At 31.1% G+C, this 26283-nt stretch overlaps 1 protein-coding gene across 1 annotated transcript; it reads right to left on the reverse strand.

Moving 5' to 3' along the window:
- Nucleotides 1–1184: 1184 nt before the first annotated feature.
- On the reverse strand, nucleotides 1185–24580 carry LOC128161710 (transmembrane cell adhesion receptor mua-3-like). The gene is made up of 21 exons (XM_052825075.1): nucleotides 24486–24580; nucleotides 24318–24387; nucleotides 24081–24172; nucleotides 23726–23925; nucleotides 23412–23508; nucleotides 21772–21906; nucleotides 20247–20396; nucleotides 19086–19235; nucleotides 18840–18983; nucleotides 18169–18321; nucleotides 17769–17918; nucleotides 17538–17681; nucleotides 17259–17408; nucleotides 16702–16845; nucleotides 15060–15209; nucleotides 14404–14541; nucleotides 4848–4991; nucleotides 4527–4661; nucleotides 3721–3829; nucleotides 3549–3636; nucleotides 1185–3251 (listed from the first exon to the last, which is right to left on the reverse strand). Exons 1-21 carry the CDS (start codon nucleotides 24559–24561, stop codon nucleotides 2994–2996), a joined length of 2877 nt encoding a protein of 958 aa, XP_052681035.1. The 5' UTR covers nucleotides 24562–24580; the 3' UTR covers nucleotides 1185–2993.
- Nucleotides 24581–26283: the final 1703 nt, after the last annotated feature.

A 26283-nucleotide genomic window follows, 5' to 3' on the forward strand; every position in this document is an offset into this window, starting at 1 on the left:
TTAAATTCTACCTAGAATGTAGTTAAATTCTGAAAAGTGCTGTTGTATAAAACAGAGGACGTCTTTCATTAGAATTGATTTAAAGAAATCGGCTTAAACAATATATATATATATATATATATATATATATATATATATATATATATATATATATATATATATATATATATATATATATATATATATATATATATATATATATATATATAACTTTGCTTAGTAGTTGACGTCATTTTATATTCATCAAGACAGCAGTACATATTAGTTCCTTAAACATTCCTTAATCTATATCAAAAGGCTGATAATGATTTATTAGTAAACGTTTGGTTTTTTCAATAGATGCAAAGAATCGTCTAGATGTAAGACATGTTGAATTAGTACATAAATTTACATCCTTCCCAATACCTTTTTTATATGTTGAAATTTCATTGTGCGTCTGTATTGCTACATACAAACTATGTACAATCATGTTCTAAAATTTAAATATGATATACTGTGGTTTCATCAATATTCGTTGATTGCCAATTTTCGTTGATTTCGTTGTTAAGTTTATCCTTGAAATTAAATATTCATTGAACTGCAATTTCTACTATTAGTTTGCTTTGATAGGGTCATTGGCCACGAAACTGCGATTTTCACTTTATCCATTAAAATTGATACCCCTGAATATTAATGAAACCACAGTATATTTTGTCTATTAAATGTTCTGCCAAAGTTTTTATTCATGTTAGAAGGTCCTGAGAAGGGGTAAGACAGAGACATTTGAGTTATGTGAACAACCTTTGTGTCAGGTTTTTATAAGCATAGGTTTTACTTATTATTCAGCAACCTAGATAAGTTAGTAACGTTAACCGTGTCCTTTTACATGTATGCAGTTTTATGATGTTAAAGATCACGCAGTGGCTTGCACAAGAGGATACATGTAATTGTAATCGGAACAAATAAACCCATCTAAAGTGAAGAATGCACTTAGGCAAAACTCAATTATATTGAGTATGTTCCGAGAAAAAAAATTAATTTAAAATGGAAAATGTCAAAATGATTGTCATAAATAATTGTAACAAGTCAATTAGGGAAATCCTAACTTAAAGTACTAAAAATAAAGTCTTTTTTTTCATTATCGGCCAAAATTCAAAAAACAACTGCAACAAGTAATTGATAAAATACCGGGAAATGCTTGTTCAATATAGTCTTCATTTTCTGAATTTTTTAATTTGACTGTAGTGTACCTGTCTCCGAATGAGGAGTTTTTATACATAAATTAAAAAGGAAACTTGACGTAATACTTTCAAAAACTATAAAAGTACATAAAAGGAGGAAACACAGTCGTTTATTGCTATACAAACTTATACTTGTTCAGTTTGGCAAAATATTATTACTTTTGTGATGCATTATCAAAGTGACACTAGATGTTTGATAATATCAGACACACCTCTTATTGATAAATGAAGCCAGAGAGGCTATATAATTTATTATGCAAGGTCCATATGTTTTAGTGAGACAATTTTGTGAGGCTAAATTTCAGGATATGAAATCATATACACAGAAAGATGGTTTTATCGAGCTGTCCCTCATTACTATGAAAAACAGGTAGGAGTCGCTTCATTGTGGGAAAACATTTACAACTTGTTTCCCACAGATGAATCATGATGACGTTTTAATATCGGTTATCAATTGACAAACATCTCAGTTTAGGGAGGTTTTGAGATTAATACATAATACCTTACTACTTAAAGCTTAACGCACAACACAAGGTCAAATTATATACAGTGAAAAAAATACATTGGCTCACCGCTTCTCTCGTTTTCAGTTCAAAAATCTCAGCGAACACGCTGATTATGCTTCAACGAGAGCTTACCATTTACAAAACAAGCTGCAGGGTATTTACACAAATTGTTTAAATTGTGTTGATTAACATACAGGGGTGCTTAGGCTACTTTTGCTTCTTCTTAGAAATATTTGGTCAAGCTAGAAGTCGATCATATCGGTGCAAACTTTGTGATTTCCTCTTGTCCATAAGGTTTAGACTATGAACATAAGATGCTATCCACACATACAAAAATTACCATAGTTTTCCTGGTAGATATACATACAATAGGTTTCTACTTCCGCAGATTCACACGCTTTTCCATTACAATTTCAGTATTGCATAAATTGTTAGTAGCTTAGGCAATCAAATCAAATTTATACTATATCGAGTGCTTATTTAAACAATTTTACTTTTTACATTTTAAGCTTTTCCAAATAAGCATCTTGGTGTGAAAATATCCCTTATTCAAAACTAAGCGAAATCAGTTTAACAAGTGTTGAGGGAAAAGTTAAAAAGGGATACGTCAGTTTTAGAAAATGTAACATAAAACTAAAAAAGGATTTATCATTATTAGGTTTACCGACGAGAAGTTTCTATCTCTGAATTACCCACTCAAAGTTAAATAGTAAATTGTTTAAATCATAGACCAACATACCTGTATCATTATTTTGCCATATCAGTTGTAATGTCTAATTTTTACATGGCCTGCACAAATGGAAATATATAAGGTTGTAACCTCAAAATTCCTTGCTTGCATTAGTATATTTCTTATCAATTGAAAACAAAATTTTCTAACAGATACCTTCTTCGGCTGATGCTTGCATAGTAGTTTTTTTTTTAATTTCAAAATTTGTCAAGGTTTGTGGGTTCTATGGTATTAAAAAATGCATTTGCACTCCCCAGTTACTCGTTTCATTTCTATGTAAAATCACGGTATTGGACAAATAGTTTTTTTATCGATATATTTTCCTTTCCTTTAATCAATTTTACACTGTGTGGTTATGCTTCATATTTTTTAACCTGAACATAAACACAGAAATTACAAAGCATTATTTTACAAGTGATAAAATTCAAACAATGTTTGCTTGAACCAACTTCTTGGGTGTTCAGCTTAGCTACTTTGCACATAAAACACTGCACCAATAACTGAATAAATGTACTATACAGTACTTATAACAAATATTCATAATCTGTGTTCTTGCATTTTTGAACACATCGATTCTGACATCGATTTTGGCACGCCATATATGGCGTCAGACATCTGTATTGGTTTTTGGTGAAGATGATTGTATATGTCGTTATCACAATCCTGTGTTCCATAACATTGTGGTTCCGAGCAATTGTACACGTTTTCAGTGCCTTGCTCCTCTCTTTGATAGGCTTCATCGTAGATGTTTTCGGCTAAAGCATTGCAATAGCTTTGTCGGTTTTCCACTGAAGTCTGAAGAAAGAAAACCACATTTTTTATAGTCTCGGGATAAAAATAACACACACACACACACACACACACACACACACACACACACACACACACACACACACACACACACACACACATATATATATATATATATATATATATATATATATATATATATATATATATATATATATATATATATATTCAATAAATCTGCTGAAGAGCCCGGTACGGCGAAAGCGCTATAGATAAAAGTTGTTTGAGCATTGGACTTATTTTTGTGCTTATCTTTTATTTATTTCTATCTTATTAACCTACCTCAGATGTACTTCCACAAGCACTGTTATCTACGATTGAGTAACGGATGTTTCCCACTGGTATATTTGAAGAACTGCGACATTCTAGACTGAAATAATAAAATATGTAATTGTACATGAACAATTCTGCAAATTACATGAAACATGTATTGTTATCACTGAATTCAGTATACCGTTTTGTATTTGGGTTTCTTCTTTTCAGTGCAAATAATATAGTAAGTGAGCATGTCAATATGCCAAAGATTCCTCCTACAGCTATCAGAAGTAACAGCATGTCCTTTTCTAAAACATTTAAAACATTAAACTGGGTTAAAATAGCTTAAGTTTCCGACATCAAGAAACTCGACCTGATGAACAACTTTTTAAAGGTAAACCCCTTATATTATGACTCCTGTGTCACTCCCGATTGACATTTATTTTCTCGCTATAATTTATTGTCACAAAACACTTTAGAAACAAAATGTAGAATATTTTTGTTAACTTTACGATACTCTGTCTCGAATATTTGCTTCCACAATTTTTCACTTAATATTTCGATAATCATGAATACCTTTGTGCTCAAACTACGTTCAACCATTAATATGAACATGTCTAGAATGTCTCTTTTGAAACGCCACTTTACTACTTCAGGTTTCGATACACAACCCAAAATAAAAAGTCTACGGGGATTTTGCATTGCATTAGCCATAAAATAGACAAAATGATAACGTTGAAAAATTGTGCGAGGTTTTTTTTCGAGTGAGTGTCGGATGAAGAAAATATAAAAGCATTTCCCATTATAAATTTCTGTAAGAAATTTGTTTTGACTCCTTTGAGTGAAAATAATTGTTTCGATGAAGATATCTTAGATATTTTCCCTTTTATCAATTCCAATTGCACTTCTTTCACATGTATGTGCATTTTAATTAAAATCATCCAAAAGTGATGTAGCAGTTACTTGGGACAGATTGTTGACAGTGATCATCTTCTACGTATTTACCTGGTAAGCATCCTTCTTTACTTCGTATGAATCCTTCATCACATGTACAGGTCTGGTTTTTTCCACAAACACCAGCATTTTCTGTTCCACTGCACTGAAGGTTAATTTCACACATATCATCTAGGTTTATTTTATCTAAAACAATAACATAGATTATATATATATAATCAAATAGAATTGGACCATACTCATCCTTTAACACCAACGATTGCTTATACCGCAAAATATAAACTTGTATGTGTTATATAGGGGGGTTTATTTTCTGATTCCTCATTTGATTGGAAAAAAAGATTTAGAAGAAAAGAGGAAATGAAGTTTTACCTTCGATACACCTTCCTTTAAAGTTTAAATAGCTATCTTGGCAAAAACATACAGTGTTATTTTCGATATCGGTACAATTTCTTGCATTTTCCGCCCCGTTACATTGCTCATGATAAACACACGACTCGTACAGATTCAATCCCACTACAATTTAAAAAAAATAAAAATGTATTGAATATTATTCATTGTTATTGAAACACGTATATGGTTATATGTTAATAGTTCAAAGTAAACAAAATAGACACATTAAGTTGCACGAAAGTCATTACGAGTACGTTCAGTGTGGCGGAATGTATAAGAATGTACACGTTCTAGCTGTGAGCATAAACAATACCAGAATGGCTTAAGTTTTGTAGCATATTTTAGGTCTACAGGAATGGGGATTTAGGGTCATTTATTTTTGGAAAAAGAGCTTATCTAAACAGCCTTTACATCATTTTGAGAACCTAAAGGTGATAAATGCATCTTTTTAGGCCTTCACAAACATAACGTTTAAAACTAGAGCAGAGCTCGTGGCAAAGCCACGAGTAGGTCTTACGTTGTTGCTGCGAGTTGAAAATATATGTGATATGGTGTCAAACGATTATAATTATTAACTTTCAGTTCTGCTTTTGTTATTAAAACGTGTTGTGATTGAAAGCCTGCATATAAAACGTGTTTTGAAAAAGAAAACTAGAGGTACTGTGAGCAAGCTCACAATTGATACCCCCCGCTAAGAAAAAAATCATTACGCGTGTATTTTTGCTATTATAGAAAATATTGGATGAATCTATTTCACTGTCCATTTTTTATAAATAACAACTGCTTTATTTTTGGAAACTGTTAATTTTTAGCTTCTAATATTTCCATTAATACAAGACATGACACAGACAGAATTTAGCTTTTTTGAAACAATGACCTTGAACTTTCTCAATTGACCTTGGGTCAAGGTCATGACACACCCTTTAATCATAAGCAATCTTTGTGTGAAGTAAGAACTTCCAATGTTTCCCCATAAGAAAGAAATGGACCAGACACGAATTTTGCACTTTTTCTGCCAGTGACCTTGCCCTTGCCCGAATGACCTTGGGTCAAGGCCATGACACACCCTAAGGTCATAAGCAATCTTTGTGTGAAGTAAGAACTTCCAATGTTTCCCTATAAGAAAGATATGGACCGGACACGAATTTTGCACTTTTTCTGCCAATGACCTTGACCTTGCCCTAATGACCTTGGGTCAAGGTCATGACACACCCTTAGGTCAAAAGCAATCTTTGTGTGAAGTAAGAACTTCCAATGTTTCCCCATAAGAAAGATATGGACCGGACACGAATTTTGCACTTTTTCTGCCAGTGACCTTGACCTTGCCCAAATGACCTTGGGTCAAGGTCATGACACACCCTTAGGTCATAAGCAATCTTTGTGTGAAGTAAAACTTCCAATGTATCTTCATAAGAAAGATATAGACCGGACACAATTGCACAGACAAGACGGACAGACAGACAGACAGACAGACAGACGGACGGACGGACGGACGGACGGACGGACAAGGTGATTCCTATATACCCCCCCAAACTTTGTTTACGGGGGGTATAATAAGAAAATGTTTTAGGAAAACTATTTGTCGCACACAGTTTATGTAATCGTAACAAACATTATTTTAAAAAATGAGATATTTAATGGCGAGTTAAATTTTCAGAGGGTAGCAAGCATTGTAATAAACAGTATGTACTCATGTGTCAGGAATTGTGGTGTTTTTTTTTAAACCGAACCCGTTTACAAAACACGTAACCTTTTCTCTAAGATAACTTCTTTATTTAAATATTTGTAAATTTTTGAAGACAATGTGCAATTTAGAATTGTTGCGTGCTGACAAAATTTACAGACCCTGAAACGTACTACTACAACAAAAAAAGCGTGCGACTTACGTGCGAAAAACGTTTCGTATTAACCGTTTAGCGTTTCGTGTGAATCGTGAAGCGTTTCGTGTAAACCGTTTAGCGTTTCGGACAAAGCGTGCAGAATTTCGGACAATGCGTTTAAATCGTTTCGAGCAAAGCGTGCGAGAACCATGTGAAACGTTTATCAGATTTCATTCGGAACTCTCTTACAATTTGTTTCAAAATGGAGCCCGTGTTTTACATTACATGTACTTTAAACTGTTTGTGATTGGCAAAACTCTCTTGTAGGTATTTTCATGAAGAAAAAAAATCTAGAAGAAATGATATACTTATCTTTTTACAAAACTGAATTTATTTCTAACAAACAAAAGAAAGGTATATGTATTAAAAGACGACTAGTTACAGAGTACATGTATATATAACGTTTTTATACGATGTTTCAGTACTGGTACAGTTTTACCGGTAACGAATATTTGCCAGTATCGAATAATTTTTAGAAAAATTATTGGTGGAAGACAAAGTTGAGGTTTTAAAAAATTCTAGCTAGGTGATTATAACACAGAAATAAATATTATATCAGTGCGTGAAGTTGTTTGCCATTTGCACGATTATTTACCGAATTGTTTACAAATTAAAAATGTGCCCCAGATTTGAGCTGCCGGATGTTCAAAGCAGAAAAAACGAAAGCCTAACTATGAAAATAAGTTTGTGATTGATCCCTATTTAGTGAATAATTAGTAAATATAATTCATTTAAAAAGATAATACATCATATCAAATAATAATGGAGCTTTGAATGAAATTACGACTTCAAAAAGAACCACGTGTAGTTTTCCTAGTTACGGTTCATTGCGACAGAAGTATTATTTGGCTGCAAAAATTGATAGATATACGGGAAAAACAAAGGAAAATGGCAACTACTTATCATCAATTACTACTATAAAGTGTTTTTATGAAAATTCAATATTATAAAGTAACGGAAATGAAAAATGTTCAAGTCCAGTTTCAATTTGACCGGAAATCGGTATGATAAAAATAACGATCATATAATTTGTTTAAATGACATATTCCCACAATTGTTTTTCCTTGTTCATTTATAAGTCCATTAACATGTACCTCTAGTATATTTTTGAAATTAATTTGCCTCAAAATATTCGGTCAGAAGAGATAAAGGGCGCTTAATTCGATACTGGGAAACGAATTCAAAACTAGGAAACTGGAGGGGGTGTTGAAATTACTGTCTCCGTAATTCATCCTTTATATTTTCGGAAGTTTGATACAGTTTAGAAGGACAAAGAAACGCGATTTAAACAAAAAATAAAAATATTTGGAATTCCGATAATAATAGTTGCATACACGAGAAACCGCATACTGATTCGTTACCGGTAACTGACTGCACAATATTAAAATTCGCTATACATAAAAAATATTAAATACAGTTAGCAAAACATGATTTCTGTTGGAACAAGCCTTAATCAACTTTAACTTACACGAGCATGTTTTGATAAGCATGTATCTTTTTTAATTTATTTACATCGATAACTCTTATTGAGACCACTCGCGGCACACATAACCTCGGACATCGGGTGAGACCTGCACCTGGCTGAACCTGTCAATCAAACTCTGTGTATTTGTTTTCATTGGATGGTCAAGCGTCTCTTTTTTTGTCAATAGCCAATGGAAAAATTAATGACTTCAAGGTAATTGGAATCAGTATTTGATGAAGCACACAATTTAAATGATAGAAAATTTATTAATTATTTGAACAAAATTAAATGTAAACATAGAAAGAAAACATACTGATCATTTCTATGAATTGCGGTAAGTAAGTTCTTTGGAATCCCGATTATAGATATTTTAAAAAGTAATTATTTTAATTACTTAAACCACTGTTAACGGAAAACAAGACGTAATTAACGCACAGGGATTTGCCTACAATGTACACAGTCATGCAATTAATTATTATGGGAATCTTTACGAATGGAACTTAATTCAAATAGATCATGATAATCTATATACACTGTACGCCGTTATACATGTAAGGAGCGCCGGTAATATATACGAAGATTGAGTCAAAAATTTAAATCATTTTTATTTCTTGTTCTTTCAATACAATGTTAAATTACTTTGAAAAAAATCCGAAATAGTAATTACAACTTTCTTTTTTGTTTAATCATTTGAATTTTTTCTGAGGTACATGGATATGTACAGAACATATTTATTTACGCGAATGATACGACATAGGAAAAAAATTATCGGATGTTTGTATAACATTGTTTTCTAACGAATGTGACTAATTTAATTTTAAATATTTTTCAACATTATCAATGTAAATAATATTAGATTAATTTCCTGTTTGTATTTTTACATCGTATTCTCTGAAACCAATAAAAATACTAATGTTAAAAGAAAAATAAAATCCCGCCGAATACTGAAAAACCGATTTCAGTTTGTAATCATACGGATTTTTATTTTTGGTATTGACTATTGAGTTACGGTAACATTTTTTCTGGATGATTTTTTATTTATATTTTATGTAGTAAAAGCACCATTCCAACTTTTACTCAATTACATAACAATTGATGACCCGGGGCTATATATGTTCTGAGCTGTGTGCGCTGAAGCGACACAAGATTCTCGGTCGCACGTGGCGATTGATTTAACACAGACTGACCGAATAAACAAACGGTTGGGAAAGTGAAACAAGAAGAAGCCACCAAAAATGATTTTCGACAGATCTTGATATCGTTTCGCCAAAAAAAAAAATACAGCGCGAGCTCCTGTCAGCGGGGCGGGAGGAAGGGGTGGGGGGGGGGGGGCAGCAATGAGTTCGCTTCCATAATGAAACGAACATGTAGAAAAACTACAGAAGTGATTAATATGTGACCGATAGAATCTAATCTAAAGTTGTTTAAAATTCATGTGAATATTCTTTAAAATAATCATCGAATGCCTCAACTCAGGACATTCTTTTATCGTGCTAGCACCTACCGCAAACACGTAACATGGAACTTTGATTATAATTTGATTTGATTTTAAACTACCTTGTACGCTATCGTATACACCAATGCTTAATCAACTGTACAAGTAAAATAAATTTATCTTTTCATCTTAAACCAAAATAATAGTTGAAAACATAATAAAATATAGTTGGTTCCGTGCAAAATGCCAAAATATGAAACATGAACGCGTGATAAGGTACAAGATCACGAACCGACCGCGGATCACTTGTCCAATCGTGCCGGATCTCCTCAGCCATGGGCGATGGATGATCATCATTTAAATGTTTAATATTTAGGGGGGGGGGGGTGTTGATTTAAAACATTATTTGTACAGTTTATAAAATATTTTATATAAACAAACCAACCATTAATTTATGTCTGACGATGTTTCCGATTTGGAGTAATATCGTTCATTAATATTCATTTACACTCAAATTTAATTAAATAAATACAAAATGGACAAACTTTTATAACATAAAATTAAAACAGTTCTTGTATTTACGACTATATTAACTCAAACACGTTCTTATGCATGGAAGTGTGCGTCTCGGTGTGCGAATCTTGTGTATAAATAACCGCTATGTAGTGCAGCCGTGGCTGAGATCCTCGGCCGTGGGCGAACGATAGATTACGTAAAGGTACAACGCACAGACCCACACAGCTCAGAACCCAGTAAGCCTTGAAAATTGTAGTATAATGACCTTACTCTATCAAATAGAAGTTATTTATTTTAAACTTAAAACCCACAATTTATCTATATCTATTATTGCTTTAGATTGAGAATGACATTGCTGTTATTAATTAACTGAACGATTTCTTAATTGACACCCAATCGTTTAATCCATAAAAAAACATGTGTAATCAAAACGAAAAAAAATTCTTGGGTTTGCGGATAAATAAACTCATATATGAGAGACGCAACTCTCGTGTATTAGATAACCCCTGACCGCTAGGTAGTCCAGCCGCGACCATGGTGACCGATTTTCTCGGCCGCGGGCGAGGGAGAGCTTACGTAATGGTACACACCAGCTCTGATTCAAGGTAGATTTTAAATGTATGGATTAATAACTAAAATATAATGCATAGATTTTTTTTAATTCCATATTTTGTGGTTTACAAGAAAAGAAAAACAATGATTTGTTTTCCAAATCCCGTTTTTAAGGGTTGAGCATTATAAGAACTTAACAACAATGACTTAAACTCCTAAAAAAGCACGTATTCTAAAAAAAAAAAATTTCTTATGAATTTATGCCGTTTGTATAAACCAGCATACTTTCTGCGGTGACTTTATGCCAGTTGTACGCGCAAAGACTTTCGTTAACTTGTCAAATGAAAACAGGTACATGTTAACATGTAAAGCTTTTTACACTCATACTACACAAATCACATACAAAATAACATTGTAACGACCTTTATGAGATCCCAACAAACAACTTTTCCAGCGACAGTCATATCAAAATCCTAACCGTTTTTGAGTTATTAAGCAAAATTTTTTAGGGGCCATTGGCCCTTAATTTAAGGGTGTTATTTACTCAGGGTTTGAGTTCTCAAATTCCGATTGTTAAAAAGTTCAATGTAAAGAGTAAAATTTGTTCTAAACACAAAAAGTATTTATGAAATAAATCATTATTGACAAAACATTCAATATTTTTACTTTATTATGGAATTATGCTCAAACAAAAATTGACTTTTAGCCAAACAGAGGAAATTCGGACTAAATTTTGCAGATTTTGTTTTCTGCTAAAAGTTTTTTAGCAGTAGTCTAATATTAAAAGTTAGGATTTTATATTTAAGTCTACGTAATTTTGCATATTTTCCGTTGGATTTACCTCACTTATTCATTAAAATAATCTTATGGCACGAATAATAAAAATATTGAAAAATGCTTAAAAACGATAAAAGTCATCATATATCAAAATTTTGATCATTGACCTCATATAAATTTTATGCCAACAGAATAAGGTCAATATAAGTAGTTCAATATCATAAATGTTTTTGTTTTATCATCATTCAATTTTTTGTAAAATAGAATCAAATATGGGTAGGGATTAGAGGAAATTCGGACTGAATTATTTTTTGAAATTGATGCTGAAATCTTCATGTTGTGTACTTATTTAGTGTCACTACCATTCATAAATTGTATCTTAATTTTTTAAAGTGTTTAATTATTTGTAATATTTTTATAATTAAGAAAATATCAATCGTAGTGTAAAATTTTATGGGATTTTTCTTGATTTTTCAATATATATTCAATGGCCATTAACTCAAAAAGTAGGTCATTGACCTAATTTTCTGAAAGTGAAAAATAACAATACAAGCAAAGGTCTATAACACACAATAGATGGTTTTTCATTATCATCAGTGGATTTTTTTTTCATTCTGAGTAAACGTCATCCTTAAGGGGCCAGTACTTTTTTATTGGTGTCAAATGAAAGCCCTCTATATTTTGCACAACTTTTATTCTACATGTCTTAACAAAATATTTTTCGTTTAAAAGATATAAAGAAAAATATGTCTAAATTTTCGCACTTTTTTGAATCCTGTTTTTTGATCCCCTACCTTTTCCTAAATAAAAAACGTAATCTAAAAACAAAAACAGATGTGCACAACTACAATGTCTCTGTTATTCAAATTCGTTGGATTCCCATTCCCTGCTATCATAGTCTCGGAGCCTTTGTCTGGAAACAAAAGGCCCTAAAAATTTTTAAAAGGGGAATAACTCTTTAACGGAAAGGGAATTCTAAATTTTATGAATTGCTTCAGATAGTGTTTTGTAAAGTACATTAGCCCTGAAAATTTGAGCAAAAACCGTTCAGAAATAAGCAAGATATGAAGCCTCAAAGTTCGCGTCTAGGAAGAAAAAAAAAAAGAAAAATAATCCTTCCCGCACAATAATAGAAAGGTCTTCCGTTGGAAACGGAAGACCTTAATAAATGGTAAATTCTGTTAACAACGTTTATTTATATCTACTATCCTTACTAGATAAAAAAAAAACTACATTTCTTATCGCAACGGTTAATCATTTGGGTTTTTAAAAATCTTTAATGTATTTCTTTGACACAATAAATATCTTCTTGAATTTAAGTATACAAGATAGCCGCCACTTTTACAGAATTATCTTTTTTTTCATGTAAAACAAACTTTGAACTCAACAAATTTTCATTATTTTTATTAGATTCAGCAAGTGTGACATTTGACGCATTGTTCACACTTTTAAAATTCTCTGCAAACTTGTGTGCTAAAAGAACTCTTCCCTTTTTAACACTCTTCTTTTTCTTGATATGTTTTGTTTACTTTTAATTGTTCCGACAGGTCTACAACCTCCTTGAACAGTCGTTCCATTTCGCCAAATTCCTCTTCATTTCCGGATCTCTAAAGATATAGTCTTATGTATTTGTTTGTAAAAGTAAGACATCAGGCAAACATGTTTTTAATTTAATAAAAATATAGGAATTTTGAGTGAATTTTGCTTGTTATCTTATTTTTACGATTAATCTTTTTTTTAATCTAGTAATTGCTTAATACATGCCTATGTATCTTTACATGTCCGTTTGTTCTCTGTTTCGTACCTTGAAATGGGAATGAGGACAGTGGCCATTTCTCTATATTGCCCCCCCCCCCCCCTCCTCCATTCATTTACTGAAGTACCTTAGTTCACAATCATAAAACAATCCAAAATGTCGGTTCACTTAATTGCTTCATTGCTTCGTCGAGGGAAAGGGAAATTCCCGATTGTATATCTTTAAAAACTTGATGCTGTCCTTCATTGAAAAGTGAAACACCGTTTTCCTTGTTGCTGATTCATCTCAGTCTAAATACTTTACCTTAAGAGATTAGAATAATCTTAAAATTTTACGGTTGAGAAAATGAATGTTCCTAATTAAAAAAGAATTTGAAAAATTAGAAAGTTGTATCACACTCTAAAATCAGAATCAGGATAATGTTGGACCCCCTTTTCTCTCTCCTCGCGCGCTCTCTCTCTCTCTCTCTCTCTCTCTCTCTCTCTCTCTCTCTCTCTCTCTCTCTCTGTTTAACCTTTTGTTAAGTTTTATGTAATTGGTTGTTCTTTACTAGGTGCAAAACTCAGAAAATACAATAAAATTGGATAGACGTTGTAAAATCTCGAATAAAAATAAAATGTACTACTTACTTGTTTATAATTCTCAAAAATACAAAAAACGAAAAACTACACGTCAAAAGAGCGCTTCATGTCTGCATATCCTGATCTCATCATACGAACACGTTTGTGTTGTTTTCTATCTTGGTACAATTTCCTGTAAATTCTGTTCCGTCACATTGTTTATGGCTGATGCACGATTCATAAAGCTTCAACCCAACTACGTTGAAAACATTGATATAAAGACTGAGAATGTCATACTAAACATATTAAAGCACTATTGAAGACAACGAAAATTCAAAGAGTGTATTAAGTACGTTCAGTCAACTTTTGAGTAAACAGTGTATGAAAGATGATTGAACGAGACAGGGCAGTCATTCATTTACATTTCAACTTCCTTCAGTCCTTATTAACTTATACAATTAGCTAGGTCTTCTCAAGTGATGTATTGATCAATTAACCACCCTTTCGTGTTAATGAAAACACCTTTGATTTTAAAAAGAATTTTTTTACATACACAATTTACAAGCATCTTAAATGTATACATGAAATTCTTACCTTCCAAACATTTTCCATTAATTGCTGTATACTTATTGTTACAACTACACACACCATCTCCAAAATTACAAGTATTTGCATTGTCTGTACCAGTACATTGCTGATGCGTTGTACATGTTTCGTTGAATTTTCGGTTAGCTATAATAGAGCAGAATAAACAAATTTAGGTCGTTGCGCCACAAAACGAATCGATCGTCTAATTTTATTTTTCTTATACAATAAGTATAGAATATAATTAACGAAATTATCTTAAATAGAAAATAATAATTCTAAATTAAATACCACAATGAATTATCTAAAATATATCATGTCTTGTGGTTTTATGTTGTGGAATTTTTTTTATCTTGCATCTGTTTGTAAATATCGACCTAATTTTGTCATGTTCTTGTACCTAATGTAAACCTGTTTACATTTTTTCCTATATACCGTTCATTTCGTTATGTTTGAAAAAAAAATGAAATATTATAAGAATACTGTATACTCCTAATGAATGCAAGATCTTTAAAATCGTGAGAAGAACCTCTCGTAGATTTTAAAATATCGCTGTTATTTTTCAGAGAGTTTGGAACTAAATCATAGCAAAAAATGGAACTCGCTATTTTATTTACTCAATCGATCGTTCGATCAATAGAGAGAGAGAGAGAGAGAGAGAGTACCTGGAATGCATCTTCTTTTATACTCAAAATATCCATCTTGACAGACACAAACTTTGTTGTTATCTTCATTCATATCAGTGCAATTCTGTGCATGTTTTGTTCCGTTGCATTGTTTATAGTTAACACACGATTCGAAAAGTTTTCTTTCAACTATAAATCAACGAAAAAATAATTGTAAGTAACAGTTATGTTATAATGTTATTATATCACGAAACACAATAGAAGTAAATGCGACAGTTATATAAAAAGTTTGTGGACACGTGTAATTTTTTTCTAGATGACGACGCCTAGAAAAGTATTATAATATGTTAATATAGGCTATATTATGTTTTTGTATAAAAATCAGAGCAATGTAGATTCTTTTTACATGTATCGAGTATGATTCCTTCTATTTCTTACGGAAACTTTTAGTTAAATCATAGCTCTATAGAAACAAGCAGACTGAAATCAACACGTGTCGTTCATCGATAAGTCAAAATCTACAGCGGCTAAAACTGACAGGAAACTGACATGACTGAAATCGATACGCCCTGTTAGTAGAGTGGTTGAAACATACAACATATACAAAATAACAATAATGATGTGAGACTCCAATTCCCATTTGGCTGCTTTTTAGCTAACGTACTGATGTACAATAAAGGGGCATGGTCACAATTTTTGTAGAATTCTATTTTTCTTTTTTAATTATATAAATTGCTTTAGAAATGCAATTCTAATGATGAAATGAAATAGTTAGTCAGTTGTGGAATTATAAGCAAAATACAGAGCTCACAATTCTTTGTCATGTAAACAAGACTCTTGCTCTGTTTGTGTTAACATAAGCTCAATTTACTAGTAAAAAATCTGTTTAAGCTGATTTTTGTTCTTGTTATTCATTTTAAGCATAAATAAACAGCTCCTATACCTTCACACATTCAGTTTAGGTCTAAAACTTTAATAATATTTTACTTCAACACTCGAAATGTAAGCAACGGCTTTGTTTATAGAGCAAAGAATTGTAAGCTCTGTAACTCGCTTATAACTCAACAAATGGCACTCAAATTTTGGCTGCCTAAAAAAATGCCTTACCAAAGCATTGTTAAACATTAAAATCAGAAAAAATCATTTTTTATCAAAATTGTGATCACAACCCTTCAAAAGTAATAAAGTCAATTTCATTAACTTTTTACAATCAATTAACTTGTTTACAAAAATGTTAATATAAATATGCTTTTTTGATAATAAATGCGGGTTATGAAGGTAGCGATCATCGCAAAATATATTAACATTACCCGGTAATGCGGGTTGTGTATTTTTTCTGCAATGTCACTTCCTTTATATCCCACATGAACACAAAAGATTGCACTTTATTGATTTAAATATTGGAGTGGTCATTAAATATGCAATGGCAATAGCACACAATCCAATCTGTATTAGGCTATAATAATGTTTTATATCGTCGTAGTCTTTGGTCTACTTGAGAGTAATAGGCAGCATTCACAGTTTGACGATACGTAATTCAAAATCGTTTAAAATGACAAAAAAGCGATTGTCTACCCACTTTTTTGACAGCCCTCGTATATTCAGCTCAGTTAATTCCCTCAAATCAATACAACTTATTTATAATTATTAATGTTTCAAACATACAATATATGTATCTTACTTTTCAAACATTTTCCGTCCATTAAATCAAATTTGTCGTTACAGTTACATATGCTTGACCTTCCAACAAGGCGACATGTATCTGCATTATCTGTACCAGTGCATTGCTGATGTGTCTCACACATTTCATTTAATTTTTTGCCAGCTACAATAAAGCAATTGAGACAAAATCAATGAATGAACTTATCTTACAAGTTTAACAGGCGGATTAAATGCAATTTCCTCATTTAGATCATGTTTTCCAAAACAATAAATACGCACTATATCAGAGGAAGAGGATAATTTACTTCAAAATATAACTGATACAGTAATTATTATAATTATTATACAAAAATTATTCACCTGAAACATACATAATAGTATATTGTATATTTTCCAATGTTAAAAAAATGTCCGAATAGCTAAATTCTAAATATTATCACTTTTAACTGACGGTGTCTGTATGTCTGTATGTTCAAAACACGTATCTGATTTATAGTGATGATGATATTGGTTTACTTCAACTTTTTTGTACAAGAATGCATGATAATGATAGAGAGAACAGAAGTGAGATAATACCTTTAATGCATTGTCCTTTAAAATTCAAATACCCATCTTGGCAGAAGCAAACTTTATTGTTGTCTACATGTGTATCTGTGCAATTCCATGCATTGTCTGTCCCATTGCATTGTTCACGATTACTGCACGTTTCAAATAGTTTCCTTCCAACTATAATTCAAAGAAAAAAAAACTTTCTAGGGAATGCAATCAAACCATAAAGCACAACAAAAGTACACATAGTTAACTTCTCGTTCGTAAAGCAAACTTTTTTAGGGTATAAAACACATTCATCCTCACTTTTCAAACACTTTTCGTGAATCCATGCAAATCCGTCGTTACAGCTACATCTGGTTATGTTCTCTCTATGAAGACACGTATTTGCATTTTCTGTTCCGTTGCATTGCTCATTTATAAGACATCTTTCATTTATTCTTTTGTTAGCTAAAATAAAGAGGAAATCTGAGGTTGCATTTCATATTCTTATTTTAACTTTGTACTCAGTTAACTTGGGAAAAATGCACAAGTCACCTTTGCGGCACTTTAGAGATTTCCTCTCCTCTACGTAACCTGCTTTACACATGCACAATTTTCTCTCATGTAATGCTGTACAAACGGCCTTCCCTGACTTCTGAGTACACTGAGTATTAATCGTACATTCTTCGAAAAGCTTTCTGTTTGCTATAAAACAATGTTTATGATAGGCTCTTTTTAACAATGTAATTAAACATATGTTTTAAATGTTTTAAATTCAGCATAAATACAAGTAAGAAAAAGGTAATTAACAATATATTTACAAAAAACTAATATTGTTCTCAAAATAAGTTACACATCAAAGAAGAAAGGAACAAAGGTATCAAATATCTGAATTTATTTCATACTTTTATGTTTGATTTTTTGAAAAATACACATGCAAAATTACAAAATGTACCTGGCAAACAATTACTGTTATGTCTTATAGATCCGTTCGAACAATGACAAAGCAGTGTTCCATTTTTATCTTGATTACCCATACAAACGCCAGAGTTTGGTGTACCTGTACACTGTCCACCTACCCAGCATGCTTCATCGAGGGTTAATCTACCTGAAATAAAAATAACTTATAAGAAAGAATAAAAGAAATACTATTTGTATACAAATAAAAAAACATCCTTATCATTACTTTTTTAAATATTTTATTCCAGACAAAATAAAAGATTGTCCTTCAAATAGATTTTTATCTAGGATATATATATATATATATATATATATATATATATATATATATATATATATATATATATATATATATATATATATATATATATATATATATATATATATATATATATATATATCATGTATATTGTTTATGAAATTCTACAGCCTGTTATTTATTCAGGAAACAAACTCGAATATCATGCAGTGCATAGCAATACTAAGTTAATTCACAAGGATTAGTTTACTGACTATAAAAATGTTAACATGTTTACATGGGAAAAAATATAAAGGCTAATCCTAGTGTTTTGGATTTTAAAAAGTGATTGTCGCAGTTTTAACTTTCTTAAAATCCCTCAAATACTTGTGTAACATTAAAAAACAAATTTGTTTGGTCGTCCTTACTTTTCAAGCATATTCCGTTGAAAACATCTTTGCCCTCTGGGCATGCGCAGATATTTACTCCGTCTTTATATTTACATTCATTAGCTCCAGTAGACCCAGTACACTGCTCTGACCATTCACAAGACTCATGAAGGCGACGATTACCTTTAAGAGTAGCGATATCAAAATGCTTCCGAAATTTAATTTAATTTGAAAAATATTCTCTAAAATTTAAACTTTCGATACTTTACATGAATTGATTCTCACTTTTGTAACATTTTGATTTTATTTCAATATAATTGTCGTTGCATATACAAGCCGATTGTTTTTTATTTCCATAGGGTGTGCACACATTTGCATTTTCCGTCCCTGTGCATTGTTTGTTTGCTCTACACTGGCCATGCAGAAAAAGTCCATCTAAAACAAAATATAGGACATAACATGATTACTATTGCAAATGATGCAAAGTGTTAGAGAATCACAATGATTTAGACATCAATGAAAGCGGAATGAAAGTGATATTGTACAAATTGAAAAAAATCGCAAAATAGGTGAAAAGTAGAAATAAAATAATGATAGAAAATTGATAAAAAATGGAATGTACCATTCCCATATTTTATTGTCTGTATATATATATATATATATATATATATATATATATATATATATATATATATATATATATATATATATATAATATATATATATATATATATATATATATATATATATATATATATATCTTTATATATATATATATATATATATATATATATATATATATATATATATATATATATATATATATATATATATATATATATTATATTTCAAAATAATATCTATTAATTATCTCTTATACTTATCTATATTTACATATTTCAACAACGGTAAATGTATGGTTTATTTTAACATTAAAATATTTTCTTTAGTGATTTATGCGGTATATTAAATCAGCAATCACTATAAAAATAATGATAATTGATAATAATAATAATAATAATAATAGTAACAATAATAATAACCATTGTTTTTTATTATTTTTTATAAAGATATATTTTAATAATATAATTCAAAACAATGTTTGGTTCATCCACTGTCACTTTCAAGCTTGCATTCATCCAGATTGGCAGCGGTTGCTTAATAATAATAATAATAATAATAATAATAATAATAATAATAATAAAAATGAATGGCCAGTTCATCGTATATGAAAATTTGAGTCTGACATGATTATCTTGTACAGTCCCTGATATTGCGTAGGTGGCCGAAGATTTCGATTAAATAAAATTCTAATAATTTGGTAAGAACTGAAACGTGTAGATTTCAGTCCCGTCAGTTTCAAAAGAGCTTCCGTGAGAGATACAAGGAATCATGCTTTTTGGATGTAAATGTATTCTGCAGGTAAAATTCATAATTTTTATTTACCTGCTATGCATCTTGAACCACTGGCAATATAGCCTTTCACACAGGAACACATTCTTCTGTTCTTAGTTTCATTATACAGACATCGGGAGGCCTTATTGGTAACCGAACACTGATCATCATAGCTGCAATCTTCTCCCAGTGACAACTCAGCTGAAATTGTAAAATGTTAATATATCGTATGTACAAAAACACCAAGATTTGTCTAATACATTGTTAAAGTTATATAGTTAATGATGAATAGAGATCTAAGAATTGTCAAAAATACTGCTTCAGTGCCCTTTATTTCTAGTATGACCTTTGATAGAATATATCATATTTCTCTACTTGTACTTTAATGATTCAAATAGTAAGATTTATTTAGTTCCTTTAAAAAAAGAAAACAAATGTCCTATTGACCCTGATCAAGGTGAGTTGAATCTTGCAAGAAAATAATAGGTTGAGTACAAATATGACCTATCAATGATTATAATTTATCCATGGCAATTCATGTAAATTCAACGAAACACAACAATAAACAATGTTTCTATTGTTTTCGATAACAGTAGAATACTTTTTGGTAAATATAACAATAAAAAAATTATACAGAGTTCAAAACTTGTTGATACTTATTGTAAAATAATGCGCATGTATATTTTTCCGTGTAATATCAAATCTGTCCAAAAACTTGACTTTATTAGTTTAAGTAGAATTATTGCTGGCAAATTCCTTGTTCAGAAATTTATGCTTTGAAAAAGCAACCTGCAGATATTCAGAATATGAAAGAGATTGTAAAACAAATTGTAACTGTTATTGTACGTAGCATATGCAGTAGCTATTATAGTAACTAGGAACTCAATATCTATGACAATTGCAATTTTAAGCAATATCTACGTAGCTGTTTTATATTTGATGTACATGATGTGATTGTCTGTCTGTCTTATTTGTTTTTTTCTCTGTCTTTCTTATATAACTCTTTTACAAAATATTATGTTATATATCTAATATATTTTTTGTACCAATACCATATGTACGTGAGAAAGTTTCAATACATAAATTTAAACAAATCATGTAATTACAAATGCAATTTTAACATCACGAGGGACTTCAAATATTTCAAACTAACTAATAACATGTTTAACAAAACATGAAGCATGTGTAATTTCCCCTTAAAAAATGGATTAAAAACAGGAAAAAGTCATTCAGTAATCTTCGATCCTCAGCCCTGAACAATCATTCTAAATTATTTTGATTTTTTATTCGTACCCTTTTTTTCTAATATTGACATATTCATTTGATCTTATAGTGTTGATATGACGATTACTTCTTCAACAAAAGCTTGGCTTAGTGGATTAAGAGGGATTTACTACATATTGCCATTGGGGTTCAAGCCCCCGATGCACTAGAAAAACCTTTTTTATTTTACTTTAATCTTAACTAATTGAGGCTAAGGGTGAGAGAACCTTAATACAGAAATTTGCATTTTATTTCGCGAGTATGTATATTACACTTCACAAACTTACAGTACAATTTACTGTCAAATACTTACACTTGACACAGTGCCAGTTAATATCAACATAACCATCCATACACTGACATGTTTTTATAGATCCCAACAATCTACATTCACTATTCCTGTCACATTGTGAATATCCATCACATGATTGGTAAAGAAGGCGAGTGGCTAAAACATATTTACACAGTTTCATATTTGCAACAACATGAAAATATGATTATAGATCTTTAAATCTTAAATCATACACTTTCATTAAAAAACCCTCTTTTTTGACGACCTAATCCACCAATAAATACATCATGTTCATCTTATTTCACAGTTTTAACAAGAGTTTATAATAAAAGAATATGAAAACAATGTTAAGATTTGTTAAATCCTGTGACATTGATATGTTAGCTAATCATTTTTTTTTCATGTGGTAGGAATAAAATAATTTTTTTTACAGCTAATGGTTTGATTACTTATGTTACATGATTTTGCGACACATATCGATTAAATATGACATATATATGCATATGACTGTTATAACACACCATTTACCAAAGAAAAGACGAGTGCACTTATGGGCTGCGGTAAATAGTAAAAAATGAAGATTCAAATTAAACATATTTTTCCTTAACATCATCTATTGATATCTATTTCATAAGAATTAAAAAGTTTTAGCGCTGAATGTTATGGTATATAAAAAGCACGATGCTTTAAAACATGGTAGGGGTCAGCAGACATTCGTGATTTTGTATAGTAAATCGAGGACGGGCATTCATTTCAAAGCCTTTGTTTACTGTCAGCCTAACCTAGTACAAACTTGTGGAAAAGACAAAATACGCATTATACATTAAGAAAACTCCTGTGAAAGTAAGAAGTTTGTACTACATTAGGCTGGTACCTAAAAAATGAAAAAACGTATGAAAATTTCAAGGTTTTTACTATAGCAAGCGAAAGCTACAATGTATTACTTGCGAGACCTATGTTTAAACCCACGCATGGAATAAATTATTTCAAACAATCACGTGGGTTCTATCCAGGTAAACGTTTGTCAAATGTTCTTCACTGTAAAACATTGACACGTTTTAAATCGCGTTCCATCATCTTTGTATGGTCAGGAATTTTTGTTTGGTCACTATGGTGATATGCAACTTAAAAACTTTATTCGATTTTTTTTTTCAGACGTAAAATAATGCATAACGTATAATTCAGCAAACGCGCAAATCGATCCACCACCAACAGAGCAATGTTGATTTAAATGTCTCCTCCCTCTGATTTAAATAGACACAATTCAAATAGGTTCGGTTCGATTTTTCCGGATTTAGATTATTTATAGGAATTTAAAAATTCTCAATTTTGTAAATTGTATGCTAATTTTGGTAAATTTAAGCGTGCATATAAATCAGAAGTATCCATCAGTGCTTAACTATTACGAGAAAAAATCAATATGTTGATATTTACTACATTAAAACGGCACTGAAAAAGGGCCCATTCTCTATAGCTTAAGTGCACTTGTTCTTTATATTAAATATACGTAACCTTTAACATCCTTGATATTTTTTCCTCGTTATTACTATATTCTAGTAGTGAACAACTCTGTGAATAAAACAATTACAACATAAAATACAAAAGGTGTGAAAAAAATGCATGCACTTAGAAAGAACCGTTAGACGGTAAACTCATCTTACGAGTACAGAACTGATCATCCATCATCAAGTTTCCTTGACAAACTTCTCCTTTTCTTTTACAAGCTGAATTTTTATCACACCTTGTTCCATTTACTACTTGGATGAAATAATGGTATATTTTTATTAATCTGGAAACTATGTGTTCATAATAATGTATTTAAAAATATATATTCTTTGAACCTCAAGATCTTTTATATGAAAATTAGCAAAATGACTATTTGACTATACAGTATTTTCTTTGATAGTTTCTCTAGTCAACAGTGTTGTTAATGTTTCAAAAAACTCATGCATATATATAAAATAAACCTGTACCTGTTTTTTCCGCGACATATCAACATCATCTCGACATGTTGCAAGTTACCCTTGAACTCACAAGAAGACGGTTTTAGTTCATAATTATATTGAACATCAAATGCAAAGTATTTGACTTCAAAAATCCCAATCTGTGACTCTGCAGACATATTTTTCACCGTCTTCATAAAACCCATACACACGTCATTACTTGTTGACTGGTCTAAGAAATAAGAAGAGAAATAATTATATATATATATATATATATATATATATATATATATATATATATATATATATATATATATATATATATATATATATATATATGAAGTTAAAACAAACACAAAAATAAAGGTCTTATATTTCCAGTTATACCATTTTCCAAATGCGATGAAATGTTCATAGGAATAAATCTACAACGGTTCTCGCTCTTTAGAAATGATATAAAATCTTGATAGTGATATTCCCTGAAAGAAAAAATCTTTTTTTTTACATTATGTTACAACACATAGCGTTTCATAAAATAAAGACAATCAAAAAATTAAAAATATGAGAAAATCAACACGAACAATACGAACAACACGATCAGAGAACTTAAATTCAAAAGTTTACCCAACGAAATTTAAATCTGTGAATGGCGGTTGCATCCCTTGAAAAACCAATGCATTGACCACTGCAACACCTGTACAGAATACACATGATATACAGAATACCTCAATGAAATCTTGAACTAAATTTATCTATAAAAAAGTCATTAAATGGACTTAAAAGTTACCGTACACAATATAAGCTGAAATCGACGCATACTTTCTGCAATGATCATAGTGGTGTGTATATTTCTTTTAAAGCCCTTCATACATATCCGTGATATTTTCCGCTTTCGCCTAATTTAAAATTATCTTAATTTTTAGCAAAAATGTGAAATGAAGTGTTATACTTCCTATTTGTTCCATCAAATTGCATATGTTGAAACTATAGTTTCCTTGTTGAAACATGATAAAAGTCGATATGCATTTCTCTTGAACATTGAAACAATTTTTGACTTCGTAGACATATGAGGAACTGAATATAGCAAAACCAATGAAATAAAAACACGTTTTATTTTCATCACTGAATACAAACTGTGCGTTCCTTTAATAAATGTAAAAAGATTGTTTTTTGTATTCTTCTAATTTTTCATTGGTCTTTTATTATAAATCAATAAACAGGTTTTTTTAAATCGTTTTCATAGGTTTTTTTTGCTGACTGACGTTTTTCATACTAATTGTCAGACAAAAATTAATCGCCTTCTTGTCTACGGACTTTTCCATCTTTTTTTCCCGATTACGACAGAGCACACGGCGTCTATGACCGGTCACAGAGGATGCTAACTCCTCCTAGGCACCTGATTCCACCTCCGATGTATATAGAATATCACACTTCTGTTTTGATCTCGGTCCTGGTATCAGCCCGAGCGGTTGGTATCGGCCCAAGCCCGAAGGGCGCGGGCCGATACCATCCGAGGGCTGATACCAGGGCCGAGATCAAAACAAAAGTGTGATGTTGTTTATATCATATATCTTAAATCAAAGACTTTATTTCAAATTTAAATTCCACATAAGGAATATAATGTATCATGAAGAAGCTATACATTTTTTTCGGATTTACAAAACTTGTTCGTTTTTATTTCTTTTTATATGTGTTAAAATTGTAAGAGTTGTCGGACTTTGTTGACAAACCATCGTCATTTGAAATACAGTAGAAGGGAGTATGTCGTCTGAAATGAAGCACTATCTTCTAGAATTCAAAATCTTCCCTCCTACGCAGCTTCGTTATGAGTCAAATTTTTTCACTGGGATTTCGTAAGTTTCCCGTCAGATTCCATTCATAAAGATCCATACTATTAAAGCAACTAGAAAGTTGTTTGAGAACGTTCATACATGTAAGCGCGTCCATTACTTTAACCCCTTAATTCTTACAGTCTAATCTTGGTTTTCTAAGATTAAGTCTCGTTCCATTCTTCTCTATATCCTCCATAATTTAAACGTTGATTGATATTAAATAAAGCGTGCTATTGTTCTAAATACACAACCGTTGTGTAGGTTACCTCCCCTTACATGGATACACATCACTCTTTGGCGCTATTTTTGAATTATTATTTTTCAATTTTCGGTAATAAATAAAATTATTCAAACGTGTAGGGTGAAAATTTGTATTATATATTCGTAATTCTATCGTTATTTCACAAACTAGTCTTAATTTAAAACAGATATACATGGAAATTATCGATTTCAAATTTGAGGGGAATACACCCCCTTGACGACGGGCTGAGACGGAGAAATATCAGCCCCGATGGCGATACAGCCCTAGCTTTCGGTTGCTGTCTCACCTAGTCCAAAACACGTGTATCAGGGCTGATACACTACTAGGTATATGATATAATGGAGGTCCGTGTTTGCTCATTGTTTGTATTTTGACCATCACAAACAAATCAAATCATCAAAGTTTCGTTTTTCCCTATAATGACACTTTCCTGATTTTGATATTTTCTTCAGCGGATGCGACCGGTCAGCAGAGGATGCTCACTGCTTCTAGGCAC

The sequence above is a fragment of the Crassostrea angulata genome, chromosome 8 (assembly GCF_025612915.1).
Source record: "Crassostrea angulata isolate pt1a10 chromosome 8, ASM2561291v2, whole genome shotgun sequence".
NCBI classification, from domain to species: Eukaryota; Metazoa; Mollusca; class Bivalvia; order Ostreida; family Ostreidae; genus Magallana; species Magallana angulata.

Bases quoted from the DNA above. Each gene is read 5' to 3' on its own strand.
- LOC128161710 (XM_052825075.1), bottom strand. From the start codon at position 24,561: ATGAAGGGCTTTAAAAGAAATATACACACCACTATGATCATTGCAGAA. The intron at 20,397-21,771 runs GTAAGTATTTGA...TTACAATTTCAG, and splicing joins TAACTGGCACTGTGTCAAGT to CTGAGTTGTCACTGGGAGAA. The intron at 3,252-3,548 runs GTAGGTTAATAA...TTCTTTCTTCAG, and splicing joins CTTGTGGAAGTACATCTGAG to ACTTCAGTGGAAAACCGACA.